A 25,929-nucleotide genomic window follows, 5' to 3' on the forward strand; every position below is an offset into this window, starting at 1 on the left:
TAATCACTATCACTTAATTAGGCCATCAGGTCTTAGAGGTAAGTAACATGGTCAAAAAGTAGTGTATCATCTCCTAAAATAAAAATTTGAAAGGTTCAACCAGAGGTTATACCACAGTTCAGGATAAGCCCATTGCTTTGATCACAAATCCCAAGGCTTTCATGGCATAATGACAAGGATTGGTTGTGACCACACATATGCTTTAGTTTTCTTTTCTAAGGTATGATCCCCATTGATATGAATGGCCTCTGCAGCAAGGCTGTATGATTCACCTTCTAATAGTCACCAATTCTATCCATTGAATTAAAGCCATCACTTCAATAATACCTGGGTAATCATGCCAAATACTAGTCTATTAATCCAAAGAAACAAGATAATAAAACCTGAAATAAAAACCAAGATGCTACTTCAGAACTAAAGTTAAATTTTTATTTTATTTTTACTAAAATATGAAATCCTGACAAGTCAAACATAAGCATGATAGCAAGGCAACTAATTTAATGTATACTGCTTTGGGGATACTGATGGTAAAAAAAGATGTGAAAGCAAAATTTTAGCTTTTTACATTGGAAAAACTGTATATTTTATGAAGGAAAAACTCCAAAGTAAACTTTCTTAATGAACAAGAAAAGAGTTGATGAATATATCTTTTTTAAAAGTATATGTTCTGAAAAAAAAAAAAAGGTATATGTTCTGATACATATTAACTTGCAAGTATTTATTTTGTTAGCCCACAAATGAGAAAATCTTTTAGAGAGTTATTAGAATTGAATTGAACCTATAAGTCATTTTAAATGGACTGCATATCTGAAAGTATTCAAATTGATATTTAGTTTCTCCTTATCGAGTAGATAAAATGCTATTTTCTTCCTTTAGTAAAAGAAATGTTAACAGCAATTTTTAAATTGGAGAAGAAAAAATAATCTATAATGCTTCCAGACAGATCAAATAAATACTGTATGGTTTTAGATATTAAACTTGCCATTTCAAATTCAAAATAAATAAAAATCATGGATTACAAACGAACAAATAGATAATCTATCTCAATCTAATACAGTTAAGAGAATAACTGGGTTTGCGTCTTATCTATTCAACTTACTGGTCACGTGCTTTTAATTTAATTTTTCTGACCCTTACTTACCTCAGTCGCCTCTTCTAAAACACAGGGTTGTTGTGTGGCTAATGAGATAATACAGAATTCTACATGCACAAAAGATGTTACTACTACCACTACTATTACTACTATTATTATTATTATCATTAATGTGGCCCCTGATAACAATCCCAAATTAGAGACTCAACTTGCCCGATTCTTAAAGTCAACAGGTAATTCACTGATAGTGGCCATTCTTAAAAGCTTTTAACATAATCCTAAGGGAATTTAATAGAATTTACTTGTAAAAGTAAATATGACCACAAAAATATTTGAGACTTAATAGTTCCTACTAAATAGCTATCACATTCAAAACAAGTTTCTTTATTTTTTATTAGCAATGACAGTACTGTTCAACATGCCTCACTTTATGATGAATACTCTCAATACTTTATAGTTCTCTCCCGCTTTCAACACATGTTTTTCACTTCTAAATTTGGACTGGACATCTTTGCTGAACCTTTTGCTGTTCCAGACTCCTATCTTCAAGGAAATTGTAATTTGGGGAGAGATAATGGACATTAATAATACAAATAATGGGTAAGCTGTGACTGCCAGAAGAGAAGACATAAATAAAATGCCCACCTTAAATCTTTTCTGGAACAGTTTGTATAATACATGAGTATGGAGGAGAACAGTTAATATCAGTATTTATAAATATATTAATGAATAGTCTACATTCTTACACTGAACAAAAATATAAGATCACCAGGTCAAAAAACAAATTACAGCTAACCTGTGTACATTTTTATAATTCAGGAAGATAGGAACATTTTCTAAGTGCTTTATAAAAACGTTTTTTTCTGCCCACTATGTAAGTAGCATAAGAAGAAAAATATTCAGTTTTTCAAGTAATTTTTCTCAAAGAACACACGAAAAAGAAATGATTCATTGTAGACATAAAGAGTACAAAGTTCAAAGCTAAAAAAAAAAATAGTACATGGGTACATCATTTAACCTATTGATGCATGAAGAAGAAAAGTGTTAAAAAGGGTTAAATTAACAAATCTGTAAGTTATGTATAAAAACAAGGATGAACACATATATAGTTCAGTTAAGAGTATGAGTGTTCTACATTGTTAAGAGAGCGGCAAGACAGCTTGAGCTGACTCTAATGTGGTTGTGAGTGTGTGTGTGGCAGGGGGTGGAAGAGGGACTGACCAAAAAAGAAAGAGAGAGAGAGAAGAAAGAGAGAGAGAGAGGGAGAGGAAGAGAGAGAAGAAAGAAAAAAGAGGGGGAGAAAGACAGAGGGAGAATGAAGAGAGATAAAGAGAAGGAGGGAGGGAGGTAAAGAGGAAGGAAGGAAGGAAGGGAGGGAGGGAAGTACATATGCCAGAAATGTGCAAAGGATGGATAGAAAAGGGTAAGATTTTAATTTTACTTTCTTTTAGCATTTAAAAAATTCTGAATTATTTAAAAGTTTGTTTGAAAATAGGAAGAAAATAAAACTATCAAATCATCCTAATTTAAGCTTTTTCTCTTAACAAATACATCAAGAAATAAATGTCCAGCAATTATGTTCTACTAACTGTAGCTGAACATTTTCTTATAAAAGGCTCTAAAGCTGATGCTATCAGCATCTGTGGAATGTATTATGGTAGAAGACATGCTGAAAGAGGAAAAAATAAACCTAACTTATCTTCAGATCACAGCCCCTGGGATTTCTGAGGTAGTGGAGGGCAAGTCAAAGGTCTCATGTTTAACAAATCTCACAAGACACAAATAGAACTATTCTCTGATCATCTCTATTTTGTATTATTACTTCTAACAAACAGGTATACACTTAATACCTTTAAGGGTTAATTTTTAAAGCTAAAACGAATTCTTGTAATATTACTGATAGTCATTTATTTTTCAAATATTATTTAGTAAATTCTTAGGATTTAATTGCACTCTATTTACTTAATTTTAAGTATGGAATATGCTGTACTGACCCTTCTGATTTCATAACAATAAAATTTTACATTCATCACTAATGATACACAATAAATTATAAGATAGATTTTATTTCATTTTTGCGGTACGCGGGCCTCTCACTGCTGTGGCCTCTCCTGTTGTGGAGCACAGGCTCCAGATGCGCAGGCTCAGCGGCCATGGCTCACGGGCCCAGCCGCTCCGCGGCATGTGGGATCTTCCCGGACAGGGGCACGAACCCGTGTCCCCTGCATTGGCAGGCGGACTCTCAACCACTGCGCCACCAGGGAAGCCCAGAGTTTTAAATTGAATATCCAAGATATAATCAGTGACAGGATGTCCACATGGACTTCTTTTGTAAAGCTATAACAGTAAAAACTCAATGTGCCTTAATTGTAAAAGTGTAGAAAATTAGAGCATTAACAACTCTTAGTCAGCAGATGACATCCAGGCACCAGTTGTCTTGTGGAGAGATAAGTCCCCTTCCTAAAATACAAGATGTTAGTAGTCCCACTGGAGCACCTACCCACTGGATTTTGCTGTGCCCTTCTGGCATAAATGGCCATATGCTCTCCTTTTTCTCCTCAGACTATCTCTCTGTTTTTCCCAGGCTTTTTCACTGATGCCTCTTTTCTCGATATCTTTATATCTACTCATTGTTTCAAGCAATATTTATTGATTTCTAACTAAATGTTCTAAATGCCGAGGTTACCAAATGAACGACACACAAAGCCCCCACCTTCACAGAACTGTAGCTATGGAGACATAACGTAAACAAACGAATATATGTACTGTGTCAAATGCTGGCAAGTATTATGTTAAAAAAAAAAGATGAAGGGATAGAGAATGATGGGGGTTGGGCAGTGTTATTTTAGAGAGGGTGTCCAGGGAAGTCCACTCTGAGGAGGTGACATTTGAGCAAAGACCTGAATGAAAAAAACAGAATGAACGAAGCATTATCTAGGGGAAAGTGGTTCAGGCAGAGACAACGTAATACGCAAAGCCACCAAAACAGGAGTGGGCTTGGCATTTATTTTTTGGCCATGCCGCACGGCTTGCAGGAACTTAGTTCCCCAACCAGGGATCGAACTTCGGCCAATGGCAATGAAAGCGCAGCCTCCTAACCACTGAAATGCCAGGGAACTCCTGGGCTTGGCATTTTTGAAAAGGAACCACAACAAAGGCAAGTGAGGCTGCAGGAGAGTAAAAGAGATGTGTCATCAAAGAGGCAACCAGGTAACACAGGGCCTCAGTGGCTACATTAAGAACCTGAATTTTGCTCTAGGCTAGATGAGTAGGCACTGGATGGATGTGAGCACACGGATATGATCTGATTTATAATATAAATTGGGCCAGGGCTCTCGTGATGGACGTGGTGATAACTGGTCAGATTCTAGACATATTCTGAAGGTTGATAAGATGAGCAGTGAGGTGTATGTGATAGGGAGGAATCAAAGATTCCAAGTTTTCTAAAGGTCTGAGCAAACTGGATAAACAGTGCTGTCTTTCACTGAGATGGCAAATGCAGGTATTGAGCAGGACTTTTTCCTTAGGGTAGAGAGGAGGGTGAGAGGGAAAGACAGAGTTTGATATTGGACATGTTCAGTTTAAAATGCCTGTAAACGTACAACTAGCTCAAAGGGAGCTACCTGTATAGCTCTAGAATTCAGGGGAGAGCCACGAGGTAACGTGTGATCACCTAGGGAGCAAGTGTTGACACTAGAAGAAATCTAAAGATGAAGCCGAAAGGTACTCCAGTAATTTAGGGTATGAAAACAAGATAATCCAGTAAAGGAGACTGAAAAAAAGGCAAAGAGATAGCCAGAAGATGGCTCCTTCACCAAGTGAAGAAAATGTTACAAGGAAAATGGATAAATTAATTGTGTCAATAATGCTGACAGATCAAGTACCATGAGAACTGAAAATTTGCATTTGACAACATGGAAATTGTTCATCAATGACTCTGACAAGACTGATTTCGATAACATGGTGGAAAAGAAAGCTTGATTCGAGTGGGCTCGGGAGATGACGGGAGCTGAAAAAGTGGAGATCAAGAGACTAGAAAACCGTTTTGAGGAGTTCAAGATAAGTATCGCCTAATATTCCTTCCTACCCTACATGCCTATGCCACTATTCTGAAGCTTAGGTTTGAATTTTCAACTAGTAGGTGATAATATCCTGGTTATTCTGAAAATATATCAATGTGTCAAAAACTGAATTCACACATTTGGACTACATACCAGCTTCATTATAATTCACAGCATCATCATTTATCTAGGCACCCAATCTAAGGAATCATCTTTATGCCTTCCTATCCCTTTACAGTCAACCTGTAATCTCCAATCCTGGAGAATTACTTTTAACCCACCTCTTGAGTCAGTCCCTTAGCTCTTTGACTAGTTGAGGCTCCTAGAGTCTTTACTTTTAACTGTCATAGACTCCTAAAATTTCTCCCTATCTCCAGCTCTCATCTCTCTTCCCCATTCCCAGTACTTTCCATACCGCTGCCAAAGCGCCTTTTTTTTTTTTTTTTTTTAAATAATAGAGCCAATTAGTACAAAATCTTAAATGGATCCTCATTGCCTATAGCAGGGGATGGTAAAATACAGCCCAGGGGCCAAAACGCTGCCACCTGTTTTTGTAAATGTAATTTTACGGGAACACAGTCACACTTATCTGTTTACATATGGTATGGTCTATGGCTACTCTTGGGCTACGGTGGTAGAGCTGAGTAGCTGTGCCAGAGATTGCATGGACTGCGAACTGAAAAATATCTTTAGAATATTACTGAGGGTCTTCATATTAGACCACAACTGCCTTTCAGTGTTTCTCCTTCTCTATGTTTCCTACACACCAAGCACATAAGACCAATTAGCAGACCAATAAGCATTCCCCAATGTGCTAAGCCTTTTCTCTGAATTTTGTTCATGTCATTTTCTTTGCTCAGAATACTCTTCTATATTTAATCAAAGCATTAATTTAATAAATGTTTTAGTGCCTACTGTGTTCCAGGTACTGTTTTAAAGCTCTAGGAATAAACCAATGAGCAAAACAGTCCAAATTCATGCTGTCATGGAGCTAATGTTCTAGTGGGATAAGACATAAATAATAAATAAATAGAGACATGTATGTTGGATGGTGAGTGATATGAAGAAAACTGAAATTGAGAAGTCAGTTAAAGTCCATGGGATGAGGCATGTACTTTTAAAGAAAGAGGACAGAGAAGGCCTTACTAAGAAGGTGACTTTTTTTTTTGAATTTTATTTTATTTCTTTTTTTATACAGCAGGTTCTTATTAGTCATCAATTTTATACACATCAGTGTATACATGTCAATCCCAATCTCCCAATTCATCCCACCCTCCTTCCCCCTTGGTATCCATAAGTTTGTTCTCTACATCTGTGTCTCTATTTCTGCTTTGCAAGAAAGTTCATCTGTACCATTTTTTTTTAGATTCTACATATAATCGATATTATACTATATTTGTTTTCCTCTTTCTGACTTACTTCACTCTGTATGACAGTCTCTAGGTCTATCCATGACTCTGCAAATGGCACTATTTCATTCCTCCTTATGGCTGAGTATATACTCCATTGTATACTCCATATATTCCATTGTATATATGTACCACATCTTTATCCACTTGTCTGTCGATGGGCATTTAGGTCGCTTCCATGACCTGGCTATTGTAAATAGTGCTGCAATGAACACTGGGGTGCATGTGTCTTTTTGAATTATGGTTTTTTCTGGGTATATGCCCAGTAGTGGGATTGCTGGGTCAAATGATAATTCTATTTTTAGTTTTTTAAGAAACCTCCATACTGTTCTCCACAGTGGCTGTATCAATTTACATTCCCACCAACAGTGCAAGAGGGTTCCCTAAGAAGGTGACATTTGAGTAAAGACTTAAAATGGCTGAAGGAATGAATCCATAAGGATATCTGGAGGAATTTTTCAGGTGAAAAGAAAAGTAAAAGCAAAGGCCCTGAGGTGGGAAGATACCTGGAGTTTGTGAGGAATACCAAGGAGGTCCTGTTTGGCTAGAACAGAGTGGACAAGAGGGCAAATGGTACAAAGAGTTCAAGACGTAACAGGATTATGGAGGGGAGGGGTAGTTGCTGTAGAGTCTTGCATTGTAAGGACTTCAGCTTTTACTCACAACAGCTTTTACTTGGAAGCCATTAACTAAGAAAGGGAAGACTGTGAGAAGAGCAAGTTTAAAGGAATGAAGATCAGGAATTTGGTTCTGAATGTGTTAAATTTGAGATACATTTTACATGCTAAAATGGAGATGCTAAGGAGCGAGTCAGATACCAGGATAAACGTACGTGCTAGAGATGTAAATCTGGGAGGTGGAAGGCTCCCTTGCATCCTTTAAGATACAACTCAAATACCACTTACTCTGTGAAGTCATTCACAACCCCACTTCCTCCAGGAAGAAGTAATTTCATTTTGTTTATATCTTATTATAGCACTTGGCACTGTCTAACTTGTATTAAAAATAGTTTTATGTATACGTGTCATTCTCACCTGGAGATATGTGAAGTAAAGAACTGTGTTTATCTTACCCTTTTAACCCCCAAAACTCCCTACTATGTATTGCATATGATAAAATAATCAGTAAATGCTGGCTTAACTAAATGTGTTTGGGGGGACTTGAATTCACCTGTCATAGGAAGTTTTCTGCCTGAAGGCAGGGAGCTAGATCCCCATGCCCTAACTAAACTTGTTCTTCTGTGTTCTCTAAGTACCTGTCCAAGTCAAATTTAATTTCTCTCTCATCTTAGGAGACAAATCAATCAGCAAATCCTAACAGTTCTTACCTTTTAAATATGTCTTAAATTCATCACATTTCTCTAGTACCACTGCCTCCACTGCCTCTCACCCCATTACTTTAACAGCTTACTTACTGTTTCCACTCCTGCTCAGTGTAATACAAACACCGATCACAGCGGTCACTTAAAACCACAAAATCCCCTCTGCTTTGACCTTTCCAGTATATCCCCACTGCCCCCAGCATAAAGTCCAATCTCCTTACTAAAGCTTATAAGGCACCCCATGATAGGCCCTGAATTGCCTCTTTCCTCTCCCTTCTCCTCATTTCAGATCTTGTAGCTATGAGCCACAGATCCTTTACTATACTGAATTGCTGGAATGCTTTTATCGTCAGTACCCCATTTACCGCAAATGTTCACTGAAGGCAATGCTCTGTCTCATTTGATGCTGTATCACAACCAGGGCCTGATTGTGCATAAACTCGATTAAAATAAAAACTTTAAAAATTAAATGCTATCTCAGGATTCCACCAAACTTGTTACCCTAAGTTTATTTTTAGCACAGGTTATTTTAAAAAATATTTTTGTACTAAATTCCAAGCTTCTAGAGAAGTATAGTTCTCCAACAATCTCCATGTAAAAGATATAAAGAATGTAAAAGATCCATTTACTACTGCCCCCTTTCTAAAATAATGAACCTAGCTGACATTTATGACTCTTTCCACTCTCAGATCCTGATTTGTTAATCACTTCTATAGGAGAGAAGGAAAAAAGTTTAAACTGCAGCAAATCAGATTCTATTTAATCATTAGATTAAATTTATTGACACTAACGGTACCTGAAAACGTGTATGCTGCCTGCTGCCTCAACGGGGAGCTGGGGGGCTGGGGAATCAGTAACAATGAACTGCCTAGAAAAGCTTAGATATTTGCCTAATATTTACATGTGACTGCCTTATGAAATTCATTCAAGCTTTATGAGTCTGATTTGTTCCACAAGATTTGGTTATGATGGTTCAGGTTGAAGACAGTAATCTATTTTGTACCTCAGTTTCTAAACTTAAATGATTTTTTTAAAACTTGAAACAGAGTTTGCTGGGGGATTTTTTTTTTTTTTTGAGAAAGAATTGGGTATCTGTATTTTTAAAATGGATAGGGTTGCATCAAGGGATGTAGGACTTCTTTGAAGCACAGCATCACCATGACCTACGATAACCACCCTTTTCTTTCTTTTTTTTTAACATCTTTACTGGAGTATAATTGCTTTACAATGTTGTGTTAGTGCAGTACAACAAAGTGAATCAGCTATATGTATACATATATCCCCATATTCCCTCCCTCTTTCGTCTCTCTCTTATCCTCCCTATCCCACCCCTCTAAGTGGTCACAAAGAAATGAGCTTATCTCTCCCTGTGCTACGTGGCTGCTTCCCACTAGCTATCTATTCTACATTTGGTAGTGTATATATGTCAATGCTATTTTCTCACTTCGTCCCAGCTTACCCTTCCCCCTCCCCGTGTCCTCAAGTCCATTCTCTATGTCTGCATCTTTATTCCTGCCCTGCCCCAGGTTTGTCAGAACCATTTCTTTTTTTAAGATTCCATATATATGTGTTAGCATACGGTATTTGTTTTTCTCTTTCTGACTTACTTCACTCTGTATGACAGACTCTAGGTCCATCCACCTCACTACAAATAACTCAATTTCATTTTTTAGGGCTCAGTAATATTCCATTGTATATATGTGCCACATCTGCTTTATCCATTCATCTGTCGATGGACACTTAGGTTGCTGCCATGTCCTGGCTATTGTAAATAGTGCTGTAATGAACATTGTGGTACATGACTCTTTTTGAATTATAGTTTTCTCAGGGTATATGCCCAGTAGTGGGATTGCTGGGTCATATGGTAGTTCTATTTTTAGCTTTTTAAGGAACCTCCATACTGTTCTCCATAGTGGCCGTGTCAATTTACATTCCTACCAACAGTGCAAGAGGGTTCCCTTTTCTTCACACCCGCTCCAGCATTTATTGTTTGTAGATTTTTTGATGATGGCCATTCTGACTGGTATGAGGTGATACCTCATTGTAGTTCTGATTTGCATTTCTCTAATGATTAGTGATATTGAGCATCCTTTCATGTGTTTGTTGGCAATTGGTATATCTTTGGAGAAATGTCTGTTTAGGTCTTCTGCCCATTTTTGGATTGCATTGTTTGTTTTTTTGATATTGAGCTGCATGAGCACTTATACATTTTGGAGATTAATCCTTTGTCAGTTTCTTTGTTTGCAAATATTTTCTCCCATTCTGAAGGTTGTCTTTTCATCTTGTTTATGGTTTCCTTTGCTGTGCAAAATATTTTTCTAAAATAAATAAATTTATTTATTTATTTATTTACTTATGGCTGTGTTGAGTCTTCGTTGCTGCACGCGGGCTTTCTCTAGTTGTGGTGAGCAGGAGCTACTCTTCGTTGCGATGCGCAGGCTTCTCATTGCGGTGGCTTCTCTTGTTGAGGAGCACAGGCTCTAGGAGTGCAGGCTTCAGTAGTTGTGGCACATGGGCTCAGTAATTGGGGCTCATGGGCTCTGGAACACAGGCTCAGTTCTTGTGGCGCATGGACTTAGTTGCTCCACGGCATGTGGGATCTTCCCGGACCAGGGATCGAACCCATGTCCCCTGCATTGGCAGGTGGATTCTTAATCACTGCGCCACCAGGGAAGTTCCTTGCAAAAGCTTTTAAGTTTAATTAGGTTCCATTTGTTTATTTTTTGTTTTTATTTCTATTTCTCTAGGAGGTGGGTCAATAAGGATCTTGCTGTGATTTATATCATAGAGTGTTCTGCCTATGTTTTCCTCTAAGAGTTTTATACTGTTTGGCCTTACATTTAGGTCTTTAATCCATTTTGAGTTTATTTTTGTATACGGTGTGAGGGAGTGTTCTAATTTCATTCTTTTACATGTAGCTGTCCAGTTTTCTGCTGGGGGATTTTAAAATATTACTTATCACAGTGATGATTCTCCAACCCAATTTTAGCACTTTCTATTTCAGTCCTCAAGACTAGCTATTATTGCTACTACCTGTCAGTTCATATTTAGATGGAGTACAACATCAGGAACATCGTTGCTCAAAGAGCAAGAAGGCATTCTTCCTTCCATAAGCAGAAAGCTATCCCTTGGTGTGATGCCAAAACAATGCCCTAAGTCTGCACTGCCAAATGGAGTAGCCATTAGCCACAAGTGGCTGTTAAACAATTGAAATGTGGCTAGTCTGAGAAGAGACCTGTTGTAAATATAAAATACACACCAGATCTCAAAGCCTTAATATTAAAAAAAAAGAATGTAAAATATCCAATTAATAATTTTATATTGATTACATGCTGAAATAAAAATATTTTGGATATATATAAGTTTAAATATATTCTTAAAATCAGTTTCACATGGTCCTTTTGACTTTTTAAAATGTGACTACAAGAAAATCTAAAATTATATATGTGATCGTAATTATGGTTGACATTACATTTCTATTGGACAGTGTGGTAAGCCTAGTTAGAGAACTGACCAACACTTCTGAACTCTTTATCCAGACAGAATAAAAAGCATCACTGAGGGTCAAGCCTGAAATGGAACCACCAATGATGAACCGAAACACAAACGAACCCCCCAATTTTAAAATGGTAAATCATGCTAAAAATGAAAGACTGCTTTAGTGAAATCTGATAATGTCTCTTTCTTCTCTGAAATAAAAATAATTAATATTTTAACCTTTATTTCTTAGGAATAACATATTTTTTCAGTAAAATTATTCTGAGTATTAGCAGAATGCAAGAAATAGGGATCCTAAGATATTATAGTGACAGTTCCCCTTTAGCAAAAAAAGTTAAGTACTAGAAATGTTATTTTATTCTTATTTTTTCCAAAAAATTAGTTAATTAATTAATTAATTATTTTTTTGCCTGCGCTGTGCAACTTGAGGGAACTTATTTCCCCCACCAGGGACTGAACTTGTACCCTCGCCAGTGAAAGTGCAGAATCTTAACCACTGGACTGCCAGAGAATTTCCCTGAAAAAGTAATTTAAATAAATCTTCTATCTACCTAACAATATTTCATTTTTGTAAAATGTCATGAAAACATTAGAGAATGCATATTAATCTAGCAACGTATACTTTAGAAGCCACTCAGTAAAGTGATTCCTACCACCCACTCACATACTTCACTATCCCCTCTCTACTGTTTAACTTTTTCCTTCGTATTTCTAGAAACTCTAACAAGACAACACAAATAAAGATCAGACTATAATTAATATGATTCCATCTGAAATATGTTATATCTCAATGAAATGCTTATTATAGTAATTTAAATGTGCTTTCTTAATATATTCATTCTTATACATTATATTATTATAATAATTTAAACATGCTTTATAAAGTGTTAGAATGTAACATGAGGAGGCAAGATCAAAAAACAAAAAATAAAAAATAAGGAGGCTCTTTAAATAGCCTATAGCCTGTGTAACCATGTATTATATACTTTTCAAAGTGCTCACTAAGTTGTAGGGTCCAAATTACCAGGTTATTAATATAGAAAATGGAGTAATTTATCAATGTCCTATTCACCTTACAGATATTTTGTGGTTTAAAAAAAAAAAAAAAGAAAATTAGGAAAATATACATATTGGTTAGAAGAGTAAGTGGGTTTCATCCAAGTTAGTCCTGAAGAAAATTTCTGTGCCTCTGAACATAATGAAATGGTATTTAAGAATAAAGCTGTATCTGGGCTTCCCTGGCACAGTGGTTGAGAGTCCGCCTGCCGATGCAGGGGACACGGGTTCATGCCCTGGTCCAGGAGGATCCCACATGCCTCAGAGCGGCTGGGCCCGTGGGCCATGGTCACTGGGCCTGCGCGTCCAGAGCCTGTGCTCTGCAATGGGAGAGGCCACAACAGGGAGAGGCCTGCGTACTGCAAAAAATAAAAAAATAAAGCTGTATCTCTAAGCAGGCTCCAATCAACTTGACACTTGGAATTTTTAATTCTTTTTTCTTTTAACTTTTGCCTTAACTTTGTACTCTACTTCTTCATTTAGATGCCCTATATAACTAGGCTAGGAAGCTAGAAATTAAGTAGCACAATAACAAGAACTAAAATTCTAGTATTGGTTTAGTAATTGGGGCTGTTTTTATCAAAATCTGCTGAGGCATTCAAAGGGAAGCGAGATGGATTTGAGTCATTATTTGTGAAGAAACAAGAGTAATGAGAAAAATAAGGAATGAGAAAGGTAAAGTTCATATGGGGTTTTGGGGGTTTTATTTTTTAATGCTGTAGCTGTTTTGTGTGGGTTTATTTATTTATTTTTTACAAGTGGGGTATTTTGAAGGAAATGTTTGGGGAAATGGAACCAGACATGTGCTAATTAAAGAATCTTGAGAGAAAAAGGAGGAGATTTAGGAAAAAGAGACAACAAAACTACAAGGATCTATCTATCACATGTATCTCCCGTCTAACAAAGCATTAAGTGGGAATGTCTAATACAGAGAGGTAGAAATTTGAAGATATACACTACCTCTCTATTACAGAGCAGAAAAAAATTCAAATTCACAATTTTGTTCTTGTTTACACTTCTGTTACCAAACTTAAGTATGAGGTTATAACTTGGTCCTGAGATACTTAAAAAACAAAAGGAATTTAGGGGCTTCCCTGGTGGTGCAGTGGTTGAGAGTGCGCCTGACGATGCAGGGGACACGGGTTCGTGCCCCGGTCCAGAAGGATCCCACATGCCTCGGAGCAGCTGGGCCTGTGGGCCATGGCCGCTGGGCCTGCGCGTCCGGAGCCTGTGCTCCACAACGGGAGGGGCCGTGGAGGTGAGAGGCCCGCGTACCACAAAAAAAAAGGAACTTAGAAATTAAAAAATTTTTTTCATGTCTTCAATTTGATAACAAAAAGTCTTATCAATGTTTTCCTATGTCCATATCTCTTATGACTTCTCAAAAGGTTTAAAGTAAGTAAAGAAATAGCTTTGAGATTAGAAGTAGAAACCATTATTAAATCTGTTAACTATTCTGATTTACTGTTATCTAATTATCCATTTCAAAATTATCTACTGATGATTCTTAAGGGATATGATAATTTCAAGAGTATTTCAGAGTACATTATTTGTGCTATCAAAAATTCCTATAGATGTTCCAATATAAAAGATTATTTCTGGAGACTTCCCTGGTGGTCCAGTGATTCAGAGTCCATCTTGCAATGCAGGGGATGCCAGTTCAATCCCTGGTTGGGGACTAAAATTCCACATGCCACGGAGCAACTAAGCCCTCGTGCTGCAGCTCCTGAGCCTGTGCGCTCTGGAGCCCGCACGCCACAACTAGAGAGAAGCCTATACAATGCAACGAAGAACCTGCACGTTGCAATGAAAGATCCTGCATGCCACAACTAAGACCTGACACAGCCCCCATCCCCCCAAAAAAAAATTTTAAAAAGAGATTATTTCTGCATATGATGGAATCTTCAATAAAATATCTTGGATATCTACAGTAAGATAAAGTATGTGAACACTTTTTATAGACTGTAATGTATCATGACTAAAAGTAAGATACAATTATAATTTTAATTAATTTTTTAAAGTACTCTATAGTAACATAAACATTAATAATGTAACTTTTCCTCTTTCAAGCCCAAATATTTCTCATATGTACTTATCATTTTCTCCCATATAGTATAATTATTTGTGTATAAGACATAGCTCTTTATGACACCTAAGGACACAACCACAGGCATATCTTGTTTTACTCAACAGCATCTAAACAGTGAAGAAACAGATACTATGTCACAAAACTAAAATACAGTACTTTTGAGGGCAGAAGCAGAAGTATTGTATCAGCTACTGTGCAAAGTTTTTGATCTACTGAACATATATATAGATAGAAGAACTCATTTCCCCTCAACAATAAAGCAATTCTATAACAAGCAGAGTCAGGTAGGCATTTAGAACCAGCAGTAGGTAAAAGATGATTACCTTAAGAATAGAGACAGGGGATTGCTAAAGTATCAATAAAATGAAATAAGTTGAATTAAACTAAACATCTGAGATCTTTCTCACAGTATTTTTGTGACTATATTAATTTTATTCATTGAGTTTGGAATTCCATTAAGCACGCTGCTTTACATCCATACTACTATATTTTTCCTTTAAAAAGGATTCCAAGGAGGAAGGAAAACAACTGCTCCACAATTAAAGAGAGACGAGACAGATAGACAGAAAGAGATAGACACAGGAGGTAGAGAGAGAAAGAGAGAGAAATCTTATATAATGGTTATTGGCCACTTAATTAAGGCCTCATCCTTTGAGGCTCATCTTTAGTAAACAGGGCTGTATTGCAGGAGAGAAATTATCAACATCCATTCAATAAGAAACACATTGGCAATAATAATTGTAAAATGAAGTATTTCTGTACCTTAATATCAGATGTATCACGCTGACTGTTTCGCCAAGCTCTGGAAATCGATGAAAAAGTTCGATCTGCATGATCAAATTTCCCTCCTTGTAAATTTAGGAAAGAAGTTGTGAAGGGTTCCTAAAAAATAAGCCATTTAAAAAAGCCATATATTCCCTCATGCATAAAAATGTGGTTTTTATAAATCTTTATATCTAAATACTTAGTTACCAATAGACATTAGCCAGTAATACATACTAGGCATAGACTGGGAATTATACTTAAATTATTACATTAATATTCTTATATTATTCTTGTTTCAGAAAAAATATTTCCAAAATTTAGTATTTTTCAGACTCTCTTCAATATTTTTCAGACTCTCTTCCTTTCCAAGAACAATTTATTAATAACATTCAGACATAAATTAGACTGCATTTGCTTCACAGTCCAGGGAAACAGTCCAATATGTAATTTTCCTATTGTTATGGCTCAATATTTAATTTATGATTAAGAAAAGAAAAATGTTTGGAAGATTTAAAAGCCTCCTTTTAGTTAAAGAACACTTAAACACATATTAGTGGATAATTGCTTGAAATTAGCTAAGCACTATAAATTACCTCTAGGATTTATATCTGCCTGTACCCTCTAACAAGCTTTAATTAATGATGTGCTGCCAATGCTTTCCCAAAGAAATTACTTTCTAGTAGATGAATCACCTTTCAATTTTACGGAAACATTTCTTGTTTAACCAATATGTTATCAATACACAGCAGTCTTGGTGTAAATTACAAACACACCTTATTCCATTTTGGGCAACTGAAGTTTCCAAAATATATGAATATATGCCTGTGTTAAGGGAATCTTATTTAGTTCTTATTTTAATAGACTACATTGGAAAATAACATATGTTACAATTTAGAGTCTGGTAAGATATCAACGACTTGAAGAGGCAAATTTAAGGAAAAAAATTCACGCAATTCCAGGTGAAACATTTTTATGGCCATTCTACAGTAATGTGTTATAAAATACAGCCCAAATGGGATAAAGAGATAATTATATAGTTAGAGTCTCAATCACTGAAAAAAATTTCACCATTCAAAAAAGATGCTGATGATTTTTAATCAATGCATAGTCTCCACAACATTGAATTTACTTATTCATGGTTTATTATTCAAATTGAACTTACTATTCTTAGCAGCCATGCAAGAACAAAACTTGCAGTTGAGTAATGAGTGCCATAGTGGAACTTTGGAACTTGATCATCTTCCCAGGATTCATAACGCTCTGCAAAGAATGCTGCTCTTTTTGGATTCAAAGCTCCTATTGGCTGCCAACGGGGAGGAGAAGAAACAAGAACACATAAATACAATAGTCCTTTATTTCTTTCTCTCTTCAAATATTATCTAATCAGCAAGTGTGAAAGAATTAAAAATACATACTGTTCAAATTAAAGCTGTGTTACAATCAGAGAGTGGATTGAAATATAAATTTATTTTTCAATGCACATTAAATATACACATATAAGTAAATGAAGAAACCTGTCATTTCTCAATAAGTCTACTTTCTGTTGAATAAAAGTCTTTAATCAGCCCATAACAAGCATTTTCATGAAGATAATTACATGAAGTGAATATTAGTTATATGATACTTTGGAAAGCATCTATAAAATCCTCTTTAGTCCATTAGAAGCGACAACCAGAAACAGAATCTTGAAGCTAAAGGATTAACATATCATAGATTGTGAGAAGACAATGCAACAAAATTTGGCAGGGGCCGAGGGTGGGGGAGAAGGAGTGCAAGGAGGAGATTGTGTGAAAAAGGGATTAAATGTAAATCTAGAAATTTCTAATAGTATGAGTAAAACCACAATTTAAAAGATAAAAACATGCCGGCATGAAATTTTTTAAAAATGTGTAACATGAATAGAATATTAGACAGATTACGAGCGTGTACAACAATACTTTACAGCAGAGGTCCCTAAAGCAGCACAGCGAAGTGATGAAGAGCCTGGGTTTACTGGAGTGACAACAATACCCAGTCAGAAAGTTGTTTTGGAAAATAAAATGAGTAAGTACATGGAGGGACAAACCATACCTGACAATATTCAATGAATACTATTATTTTTAAGGTTATCTTTTAACAATGGGGTAAAGTTTGAATAATTCAAACAATCGCCTATAAACCCCCAGAATATTGGTTGGTATAAGATAAGAGAATAATAAATGTTAGCTGGTATCATTACTGTTGCTGCTGCTGTTGTTATTCAGGGAATTCATGAACTCCATTAACCAGTAAGCAAAATTTCATGTGATTATGCACATGTACATTTTCTTCAGGAAGACATACAGAGTATTCTAAGATTCTCAAAGGGGTCTAAGGGCTTAAAAAACAAGGAACAACTCATTCTCATAAAACATTCTAATCTCTAGAAAATCTCTACTCTTTATTTAAAATATAAGTACCAATTCACTGAAAAAAAAATGTAAGATTACTTTCTTTAATGAAAACCTATCAGTTAGTCACTCATTTATATGAGAAAGAAAATATCTGATATTTATGCAAAAAACGTTAAACTGAAATTTAAAATACTGGTTTTAAAACAGATGCATTCAGAAATATTCTATGGAAAATGAAGCAATGTTAAACTAGTTTTTAAGTAGCTTTTCATGTTAAAAAGTAATTTTAAGCAGTATTTTAAATGATCATTTTGGCTATATTTCTTAAAATTGTTAATTATTTTTTCAAAACTGCCATTTATTTCTAGTACCTTTCATTCTCTTTCAATAGGATGGTTCTAATCAACATTTTATTTTAAGCCCTTTTTTTAACTCTACAAGCAAATTTTTAAAAACCTTTAGTTGATTATTATTTTAAACCAGTATCACAGTATACCAATTTAAAATGCCATCTTTTAAAGCATTAGTTTCTGTACAAAAGAGTTAAAGCTGATTTACTAAACTTATGCCAGTTAAGGATGGAACTGACTCCAAGAAATCTTTGTTACAGAACCAATTTGGATGCCTTTAAGTGTATTTTAGCTGTTGTCCCTGAAGACTGAGCCATGCAAAGGAAAGAAAGAAGAAATAAAATCACTGGAAGACAAATTACGTGAAAACAAAATCAATGTTCCTTTTGTATGGTTCTGCAGCATATTAAGTATTCACTTTATGTGCTCCTATTTTTATTACTCTCCAAATGAGTACACCCCCAAAATCAATAGTTATAGAATCACATTTCTTGAATATAATGCTAAAACCAATTAGGATTGATTTCACTAGCATCCGAAAAAAAATGGCATCGTGCAGAGATCCATATACGTAGAACCCACAGTATTGATTCTGGCTGTGATTGTTACAGTTGATTTCTGAAGCCTGCTACAGGACAGCTATCAAGACATAGCACATTTATTTGCAAGCATATAAAAAAGAAGTCCCCAAATAAAAGAAGGTTAAAAAAAAAAAGACTAGTGGAGCTGTGCAATGACAATGATACACTATCAGCTTACTCAGAGAAGTTACAGTGGGAATACACACATTGAATTATACATTACGCGAAAGCACTGATTTATTGTGGTAATAACATCCACCTCATTAAAAGATTCTGCTTTGCTGCAGTTGGAAGGCTACATATTGTTTACTGCTATAAATTAATGGCAGTGCAAAGAAGACTGCAGAACCATCCTAACAATAGATCTGTAATGACAGTGCTGTATATCACAGCTTCCTCAGCAGTTTCATAATAAAATGGAGACAATGTATTGAGCTAATACATTCTACCATGCTGGCCCATATTTTTCTGACAATTGCTTCAAAAGATGAGCTGAATCCAACTATGTTATAATGCTGCAAAACATTTAACTAAGCAAGAGTCAGTCATACACCAAAGTGCATCATAGCATTTTTGAAACATTATCTAAATCAGCATTTCAAGATATTTATTCATCTCTGCAAAAGAACTAAAAGTAAATGCTGATGGTTCCTCTTACTTATACAGTATATTAAGAGCAACAAATGGAGGGCAATTCAGGAAGATGCCTTAGTACTATCATCCTACAGAAAGCTCTTTGTACAATTTAACTGCAAAAGCTTGACAGATTATTTTTCAAAATCAGCAAATTGATTAAAGGAAGAAGATCAAAAATACTGGTCATTTAAAATGGTCATGACTTCCTGGAAAAAATCAATAAAAAATAAGTATTGATTAGAGAGGTATAATTCAAGTTCATAACCAGGTAAATATAAATAGGCTGAGGATATAGAAAAATAATTTTAAACACTACAAAAAGCTAACAAATAGAATTATATTTTTTAAATCTGTAAAATAATAAAAGAACCTTAATCATAACAAGATGAAAAAGTGATTCAAATAAAATGGAATTATTTAAAAATTAGAGTATCAGGACTACCAACACAAGCATTTACGTTAAAAAAAAAAAAAAGGAAATAAGAACTTGGATTAAAATAGGAAAAGACAAATTAAAGAAAAAAAGAACACCAGAACTCTTGAAAATGTATAAATAGCAAAAAAACAACAACAACAAAAAGAAACTACACATAGGATATATTATTCTCACGAATAGCCAAACTGACAACTGTGGTAGATTGGTAAGTATTCTGTTTGAAATTCTCATCTGATACCTTTCAGAACAAGATATGCAAAGCAAAACTTTCTAAATCAGGTTTTTAAGAATATTACAATAAAAAAATCTTTTGTTACCTTTTTTGAGAAGTAATTTTGCTAATTATTAGAGATATAAAAATACTGCATGTAAAGTGCCCAGTTCAGTGCCTGGAATGCAGTAAGTTATTAGTAATAATAATCATTGTTATTTTTCAGCTCATTTGATCAAGAATATTTAAGAAAAAAAGCCATTAAACAAGCCTGATGAAATTAATGTTGTCTATTAAGAAAGAAAGTAATTAAGCATCACAATCATCTAATGGTACATGCAGTACTGTGCATTATCTGTCAGAAGCCTAAGAGTACACAGTAGACATCAAAACTGCATTACGCTATCTCAAAAACATAATCAAAAACAAAATTATCTTTCAAAAGTCCAAAGGGCCTCCAAATTTTACTGTGAAAAGCATATGAAATGTCAAGCAAGTTACAATTATCTAGTACTACATTAATTAAAAACAAATGGTATTGGATTCAAAGGCCCCTATAACCACCCAACACAGACTCCTTCAACTGATTACTAGTAAAAGTTAAGCTGTAAAGACTGTAGTGTTCATACATTCTAAGTTTTTGCTTTCTTTTTAAAAATTTTCTTACCTGAAGTTATCTAATTAATAACCTCTAGCTTACATTTTGTATTTTAGAAAACATTATTATACATTCTCACAATAAATGTGAGCTAGATATCCCTATTTTAATAATGAAGAAAATAAGTATCTTGAATAACCTAGCTCAAAATCAACATAAATCTAGGAAACAAAAGTCAGTACTCAAATCCAGTCTTTGGGCCATTTTATCCATAAACGGTTGTATTATAAAATGTTTTTCCTGATTTCAACAATTTCCCACTTTCTTACACTTCCATTTTTCAAATATGATATTTATTTAACAGGTTTATTTAAAAGACTAATAATGTATATATGTAAAGAGCTCCTGGCACAAAGTACTCAATAAGTATAGCTGCTATTAATGTTGTTGTAATTGTTATTATCACCATCACCAGAATTTCTTTTTCCTTTTGAGATTTATATGTGAACTGTTCCAATTTATATCAACTTTTCAGAAGTGAAGTTCCAAACTGCTGGACCATGGTTACAATTACTAAGAGTAAGAAAGTTGTAGGGAACTGGCAATAAATCTCAGAAATTCTACAAAGTATAGATTTGCTTGAGTTAACAACCTTCTCTTTTTAAAATCTAAGTCTAAAAAGATATTTTTTTCCATGTTTCTGTGAAAGCTTTATTTGGTAATCATTAAACCTTAACATCTGGGGATGAGAAGCAGGAGAGAAGATTAGAGGAAAAGAAAAAGGTCATTATGCAGCAACAGACTCAGAAATGGGGCCGTTGGACACGCTAAAGTACAGTGTATCATAAACATACATTTTGTGGGTTAAGGGCAGAGTGGGGAAGAGCTGTCAAAAGTGAAAATGGGCTCATGAAGGGGAGGCAAAAGAGCATGACTACTTTTAGGATCTTGCTTACGATCTCGATGACTGGCCTAAAGCCATCTGTCAATGTTATCTTCATTTGGTATGATTAGAACACTGGAAATATCCTTTAATTCCAGGACTACACATAAACCCTGTCCGACAACATATAAGAGGGCATACAGGCAAGAGAGGTTATACATTATTATATTCTGGAAGTACGGTAATCCTATAAATAACAAAAAAGAGCAATCACAAAGTGAAGACAAGGAAAAGGTAACAATATGGTTGAACCCAACGTTATATGAATCTGATATTATAAAAATGTCACGTTAAAGGAAAGAATCATGTTAATTAAGTGTAAGGTACTTGATATTCATGAACAAATTAAGCAAAAATCTTCAAATTCAGACAATGAAAGAGGATGGACTATCAGGAAATGTGACATCATAAAAGATGGTCATTTCTGGTTAGAGAATAATGATTTGTTTTGGGAATATTATAGGAAATAACTATGATAAACATATTAAAGAGGCTATTCTATCTGATGACAATGCAATTATTTACTAGCTATACGTGAAGGGTCTAAGAGTCTTAAGTAAATTATCTCACTATATTTACAACAACACCTTAATATAAAAAACTATTAGCATTTCCAATTTACAGGTGAAAAAACTGCATCTGGGAGAAGTTAAATGACTATTAAAGGTTGGTTCCCCAGTCAATAGCAGAGCCAAGATTCAGAGTCACATCTAACTAAATTGACTAGTAAATCCCAGAATAACTACAGTTGTGTGGATTGATGAAAGTGTTGGTGCTGAATCTGCAAGGGCACTGGAATCCTTTCATGGGAGGTTTAGATTAAATGCTCTTCTGAAAAAATGTTATTTATGTTTTTATTCCCACCTATATAATGTGCATGGATATCAGTTTAGCAGAAGGCTTCACAAAAGGGGGAGAGAGATGAATATTTTGTCTTGGGGATGCTGAAAAATAGTTGGCAAAAACAGCTTTTGAGAAAGTGAACACGGGCGCCTTCAAAACGGTGGATTAGTAAGACGTGGAGATCACATTCCTCTGCACAAACACATCAGAAGTACATCTACATGTGGAACAGCTCCTACAGGACACCTACTGAACGCTGGAAAAAGACCTCAGACTTTCCAAAAGGCAAAAAACTCCCCACGTACCTGGGTAGGGCAAAAGAAAAAAGGAAAAAGAGACAAAAGAATAGGGATGGAACCTGCACCAGTGGGAGGGAGCTGTGAAGGAGGAAATGTTTCCACACAATAGGAAGCCCCTTCACTGGTGGAGACGGGGGCTGGGCAGGGGGGAAGCTTTGGAGCCATGGAGGAGAGCGCAGCAACCCGGGTGCAGAGGGCAAAGCGGAGAGATTCCCGCACATCGGATCCGTGCCGACCAGTGTTCACCAGCCCGAGAGGCTTGTCTGCTCACCCGCCGGGGCGGGTGGGGCTGGGAGTTGAGGCTCCGGCTTCGGAGGTCGGATCCCAGGGAGAGGACTGGGGTTGGCTGCGTGAACACAGCCTGAAGGGGGCTAGTGTGCCACAGCTAACCGGGAGGGAGTCCAGGAAAAAGTCTGGACCTGCCTAAGAGGCAAGAGACCATTGTTTCAGGATGCGCCAGGAGAGGAGATTCAGAGCACCGCCTAAACGAGCTATAGAGACGGGTGCGAGCCAGGGCTATCAGCGTGGACCCCAGAGACAGGCAGGAAATGCTAAGGCTGCTGCTGCAGCCATCAAGAAGCCTGCGTGCAAGCACAGGTCACTATCCACACCTCCCCTCCCAGGAACCTGTGCAGCCCGTCATTGCCAGGGTCCAATGATCCAGGGACAACTTCCAGGGGAGAACACACGGCGTGCCTCAGGCTGTTGCAACGTCACGTAGGCCTCTGCCGCCACAGGTTCAGCCCGCATTCTGGACCCCTTCCCCTTCCCCGCCCCCCCCCCCCCCCCCCCCCCCCGCCTCGAGCCTGAGTGAGCCAGAGCCGTCAAATCAGCTGCTCCTTTAACCCTGTCCTGTCTGAGCAAAGAACGGATGCCCTCAGGTGACCTACATGCAGAGGCAGGGTCAAATGCAAAGCTGAACCCCAGGAGCTGTGCAAACAAACAAGAGAAAGGGAAATTTCTCCCAGCACCTTCAGAAGCAGCGGATTAAATCTCCACAATCAACCTGACGTACCCTGCATCTGTGGAATACCTGAGTAGACAACGAATCAGCCCAAAATTGAGGAGGTGCACTTTAGGAGCAACTATAGTCTTGGGGTTTGCTTTCTGCATCTAATTTGTTTCTGGTGTTATGTTTATCTTAGTTTAATACTTAGAGCTTATTATCATTGGTAGATTGTTTATTGATTTGGTTGCTCTCTTCCTTTTTTAATTTTTCATATATATATATTTTTTCCTTTTTCTTTTTGTGAGTCAGTATGTGTATGCTTCTTCGTGTGATTTTGTCTGTATAGCTTTGCTTCCACCATCTGTCCTAGGGTTCTGACTGTATGGTTTTCTTTTTTTTAATATAGTTTTTACCACTTGTTATCATTGGAGGATTTGTTTTTTGGTTTGGTCTCTTCATTCTTTCCCTCTTTCTTTTATTTTTAATTATTTATTTATTTTAAATATTTTTTTTCTATTTTAATAATTTTATTTAATTAATTAAATTATTTCCTTTCTTTCTTTCTTTTTCTTTCTCCCTTTTCTTCTGAGCCTTGTGGCTGACAGGGTCTTGGTGCTCTGGCTGGGTGTCAGGCCTGAGTCTCTGAGGTAGGAGAGCTGACTTCAGGACATTGGTCCACCAGAGACCTCCCAGCCCCATGTAATATCAAACTGCAAAAGCTCTCCCAGAGATCTCCATCTCAACGCTAAGACCCAGCTCCACTCAACGACCAGCAAGCTACAGTGCTAGACACCCTATGCCATACAACTAGCAAGACCCCACCTATTAGGAGAGAGGTTGCCTAAAATCATAATAAGGTAACAGACACCCCAAGACACACCACTGGATGCGGTCCAGCCCAACACAAAGACAAGATCCAGCCTCATCCACCAGGACACAGGAACTAATTCCCTCAACCAGGAAGCCTACACAACTGACTGAACCAATCTTAGCCACTGGGGGTAGACACCAAAAACAATGGGAACTATTAACCTGTAGCCTGCAATAAGGAGACTCCAAACACAGTAAGTTAAGCAAAATGAGAAAACAGAGGGACACAAAGCAGATGAAGAAGCAAGATAAAAAACCACCAGACCAAGTAAATGAAGAGGAAATAGGCAGTTTACCTGAAAAAGAATTCAGAGTAATGACAGTAAAGATGATCCAAAATCTTGGAAATAGAATGGAGACAATACAAGAAACATTTAACAAGGAACTAGAAAAACTGAAGAGCAAACAAACAACAATGAACAACACAATAAATGAAATAAAAAATTCTCTAGAAGGAATCAATAGGAGAATAACTGAGGCAGAAGAACAGATAACTGACCTGGAAGAAAAAATAGTGGAAATAACTACTGCAGAGCAAAATAAAGAAAAAAGAATGAAAAGAATTGAGGACAATCCCAGAGACTGCTGGACCGATATTAAACGCACCAACATTCGAATTACAGGGGTCAGAGAAGAAGAAGAGAAAAAAAAAAACGGGCTAAGAAAATATTTGAAGAGATGATAGTTGAAAACTTCCCTAATATGGGAAAGGAAATAATCAATCAAGTCCAGGAAGGGCAGAGAGTCCCATACAGGATAAAATCCAAGGAAAAACACACCAATACACATACTAATCAAACTATCAAAAATTAAATACAAAGAAAAAAATATTAAAAGCAGCAAGGGAAAAGCAACAATTAACATACAAGGGAATCCCCATAAGGTTAACAGCTGATCATTCAGCAGAAACTCTGCAAGCCAGAGGGAGGGGCAGGACATACTTAAAGCGATGAAAGGGAAAAACCTACACCCAAGATTACTCTACCCAGCAAGGATCTCATTCAGATTCAAAGGAGAGATTATAACCTTGACAGACAAGCAAAAGCTAAGAGAATTCAGCATCACCAAGCCAGCTTTACAACAAATGCTAAAGGAACTTTTCTAGGCAGGAAACACAAGAGAAGGAAAACACTTACAATAACAAACCCAAAACAATTAAGAAAATGGTAATAGGAACATACATATCGATAATTACCTTAAATGTAAATGGATTAAATGCTCCCATCAAAAGACACAGACTGGCTGAATGGATACAAAAACAAGACTCATACATAGGCTGTCTACAAGAGACCTGCTTCAGACCTAGGGAAACATAAAGACTGAAAGTGAGAGGACAGAAAAAGATATTCCATGCAAATGGAAATCAAAAGAAAGCTGGAGTAGCAATTCTCATATCAGACAAAATAGATTTTAAAATAAAGACTGTTACAAGAGACAAAGAACAAAGACACTACATAATGATCAAGGGATCAATCCAAGAAGAAGATATAACAATTGTAAATATCTATGCACCCAACATAAAGCACCTCAATACATAAGACAAATGCTA

At 36.3% G+C, this 25,929-nt stretch overlaps 1 protein-coding gene across 4 annotated transcripts in view; it reads right to left on the minus strand.

Annotated features, from left to right (window-relative positions):
• Positions 1–25,929, minus strand: part of LRBA (LPS responsive beige-like anchor protein) — a 748,187-nt gene that overhangs the window by 151,456 nt on the left and 570,802 nt on the right. For all 4 annotated transcript variants that reach the window (XM_065877627.1, XM_065877625.1, XM_065877628.1 and 1 more), the window contains 2 exons: positions 16,455–16,595; positions 15,290–15,409 (listed from right to left, as the gene is read on the minus strand). In XM_065877627.1, coding sequence (XP_065733699.1) covers positions 15,290–15,409; positions 16,455–16,595 — 261 coding nt within the window. The remainder of the gene's footprint in view (positions 1–15,289; positions 15,410–16,454; positions 16,596–25,929) is intronic.

The sequence above is a fragment of the Phocoena phocoena genome, chromosome 5 (genome assembly GCF_963924675.1).
Source record: "Phocoena phocoena chromosome 5, mPhoPho1.1, whole genome shotgun sequence".
Classification (NCBI taxonomy): Eukaryota; Metazoa; Chordata; class Mammalia; order Artiodactyla; family Phocoenidae; genus Phocoena; species Phocoena phocoena.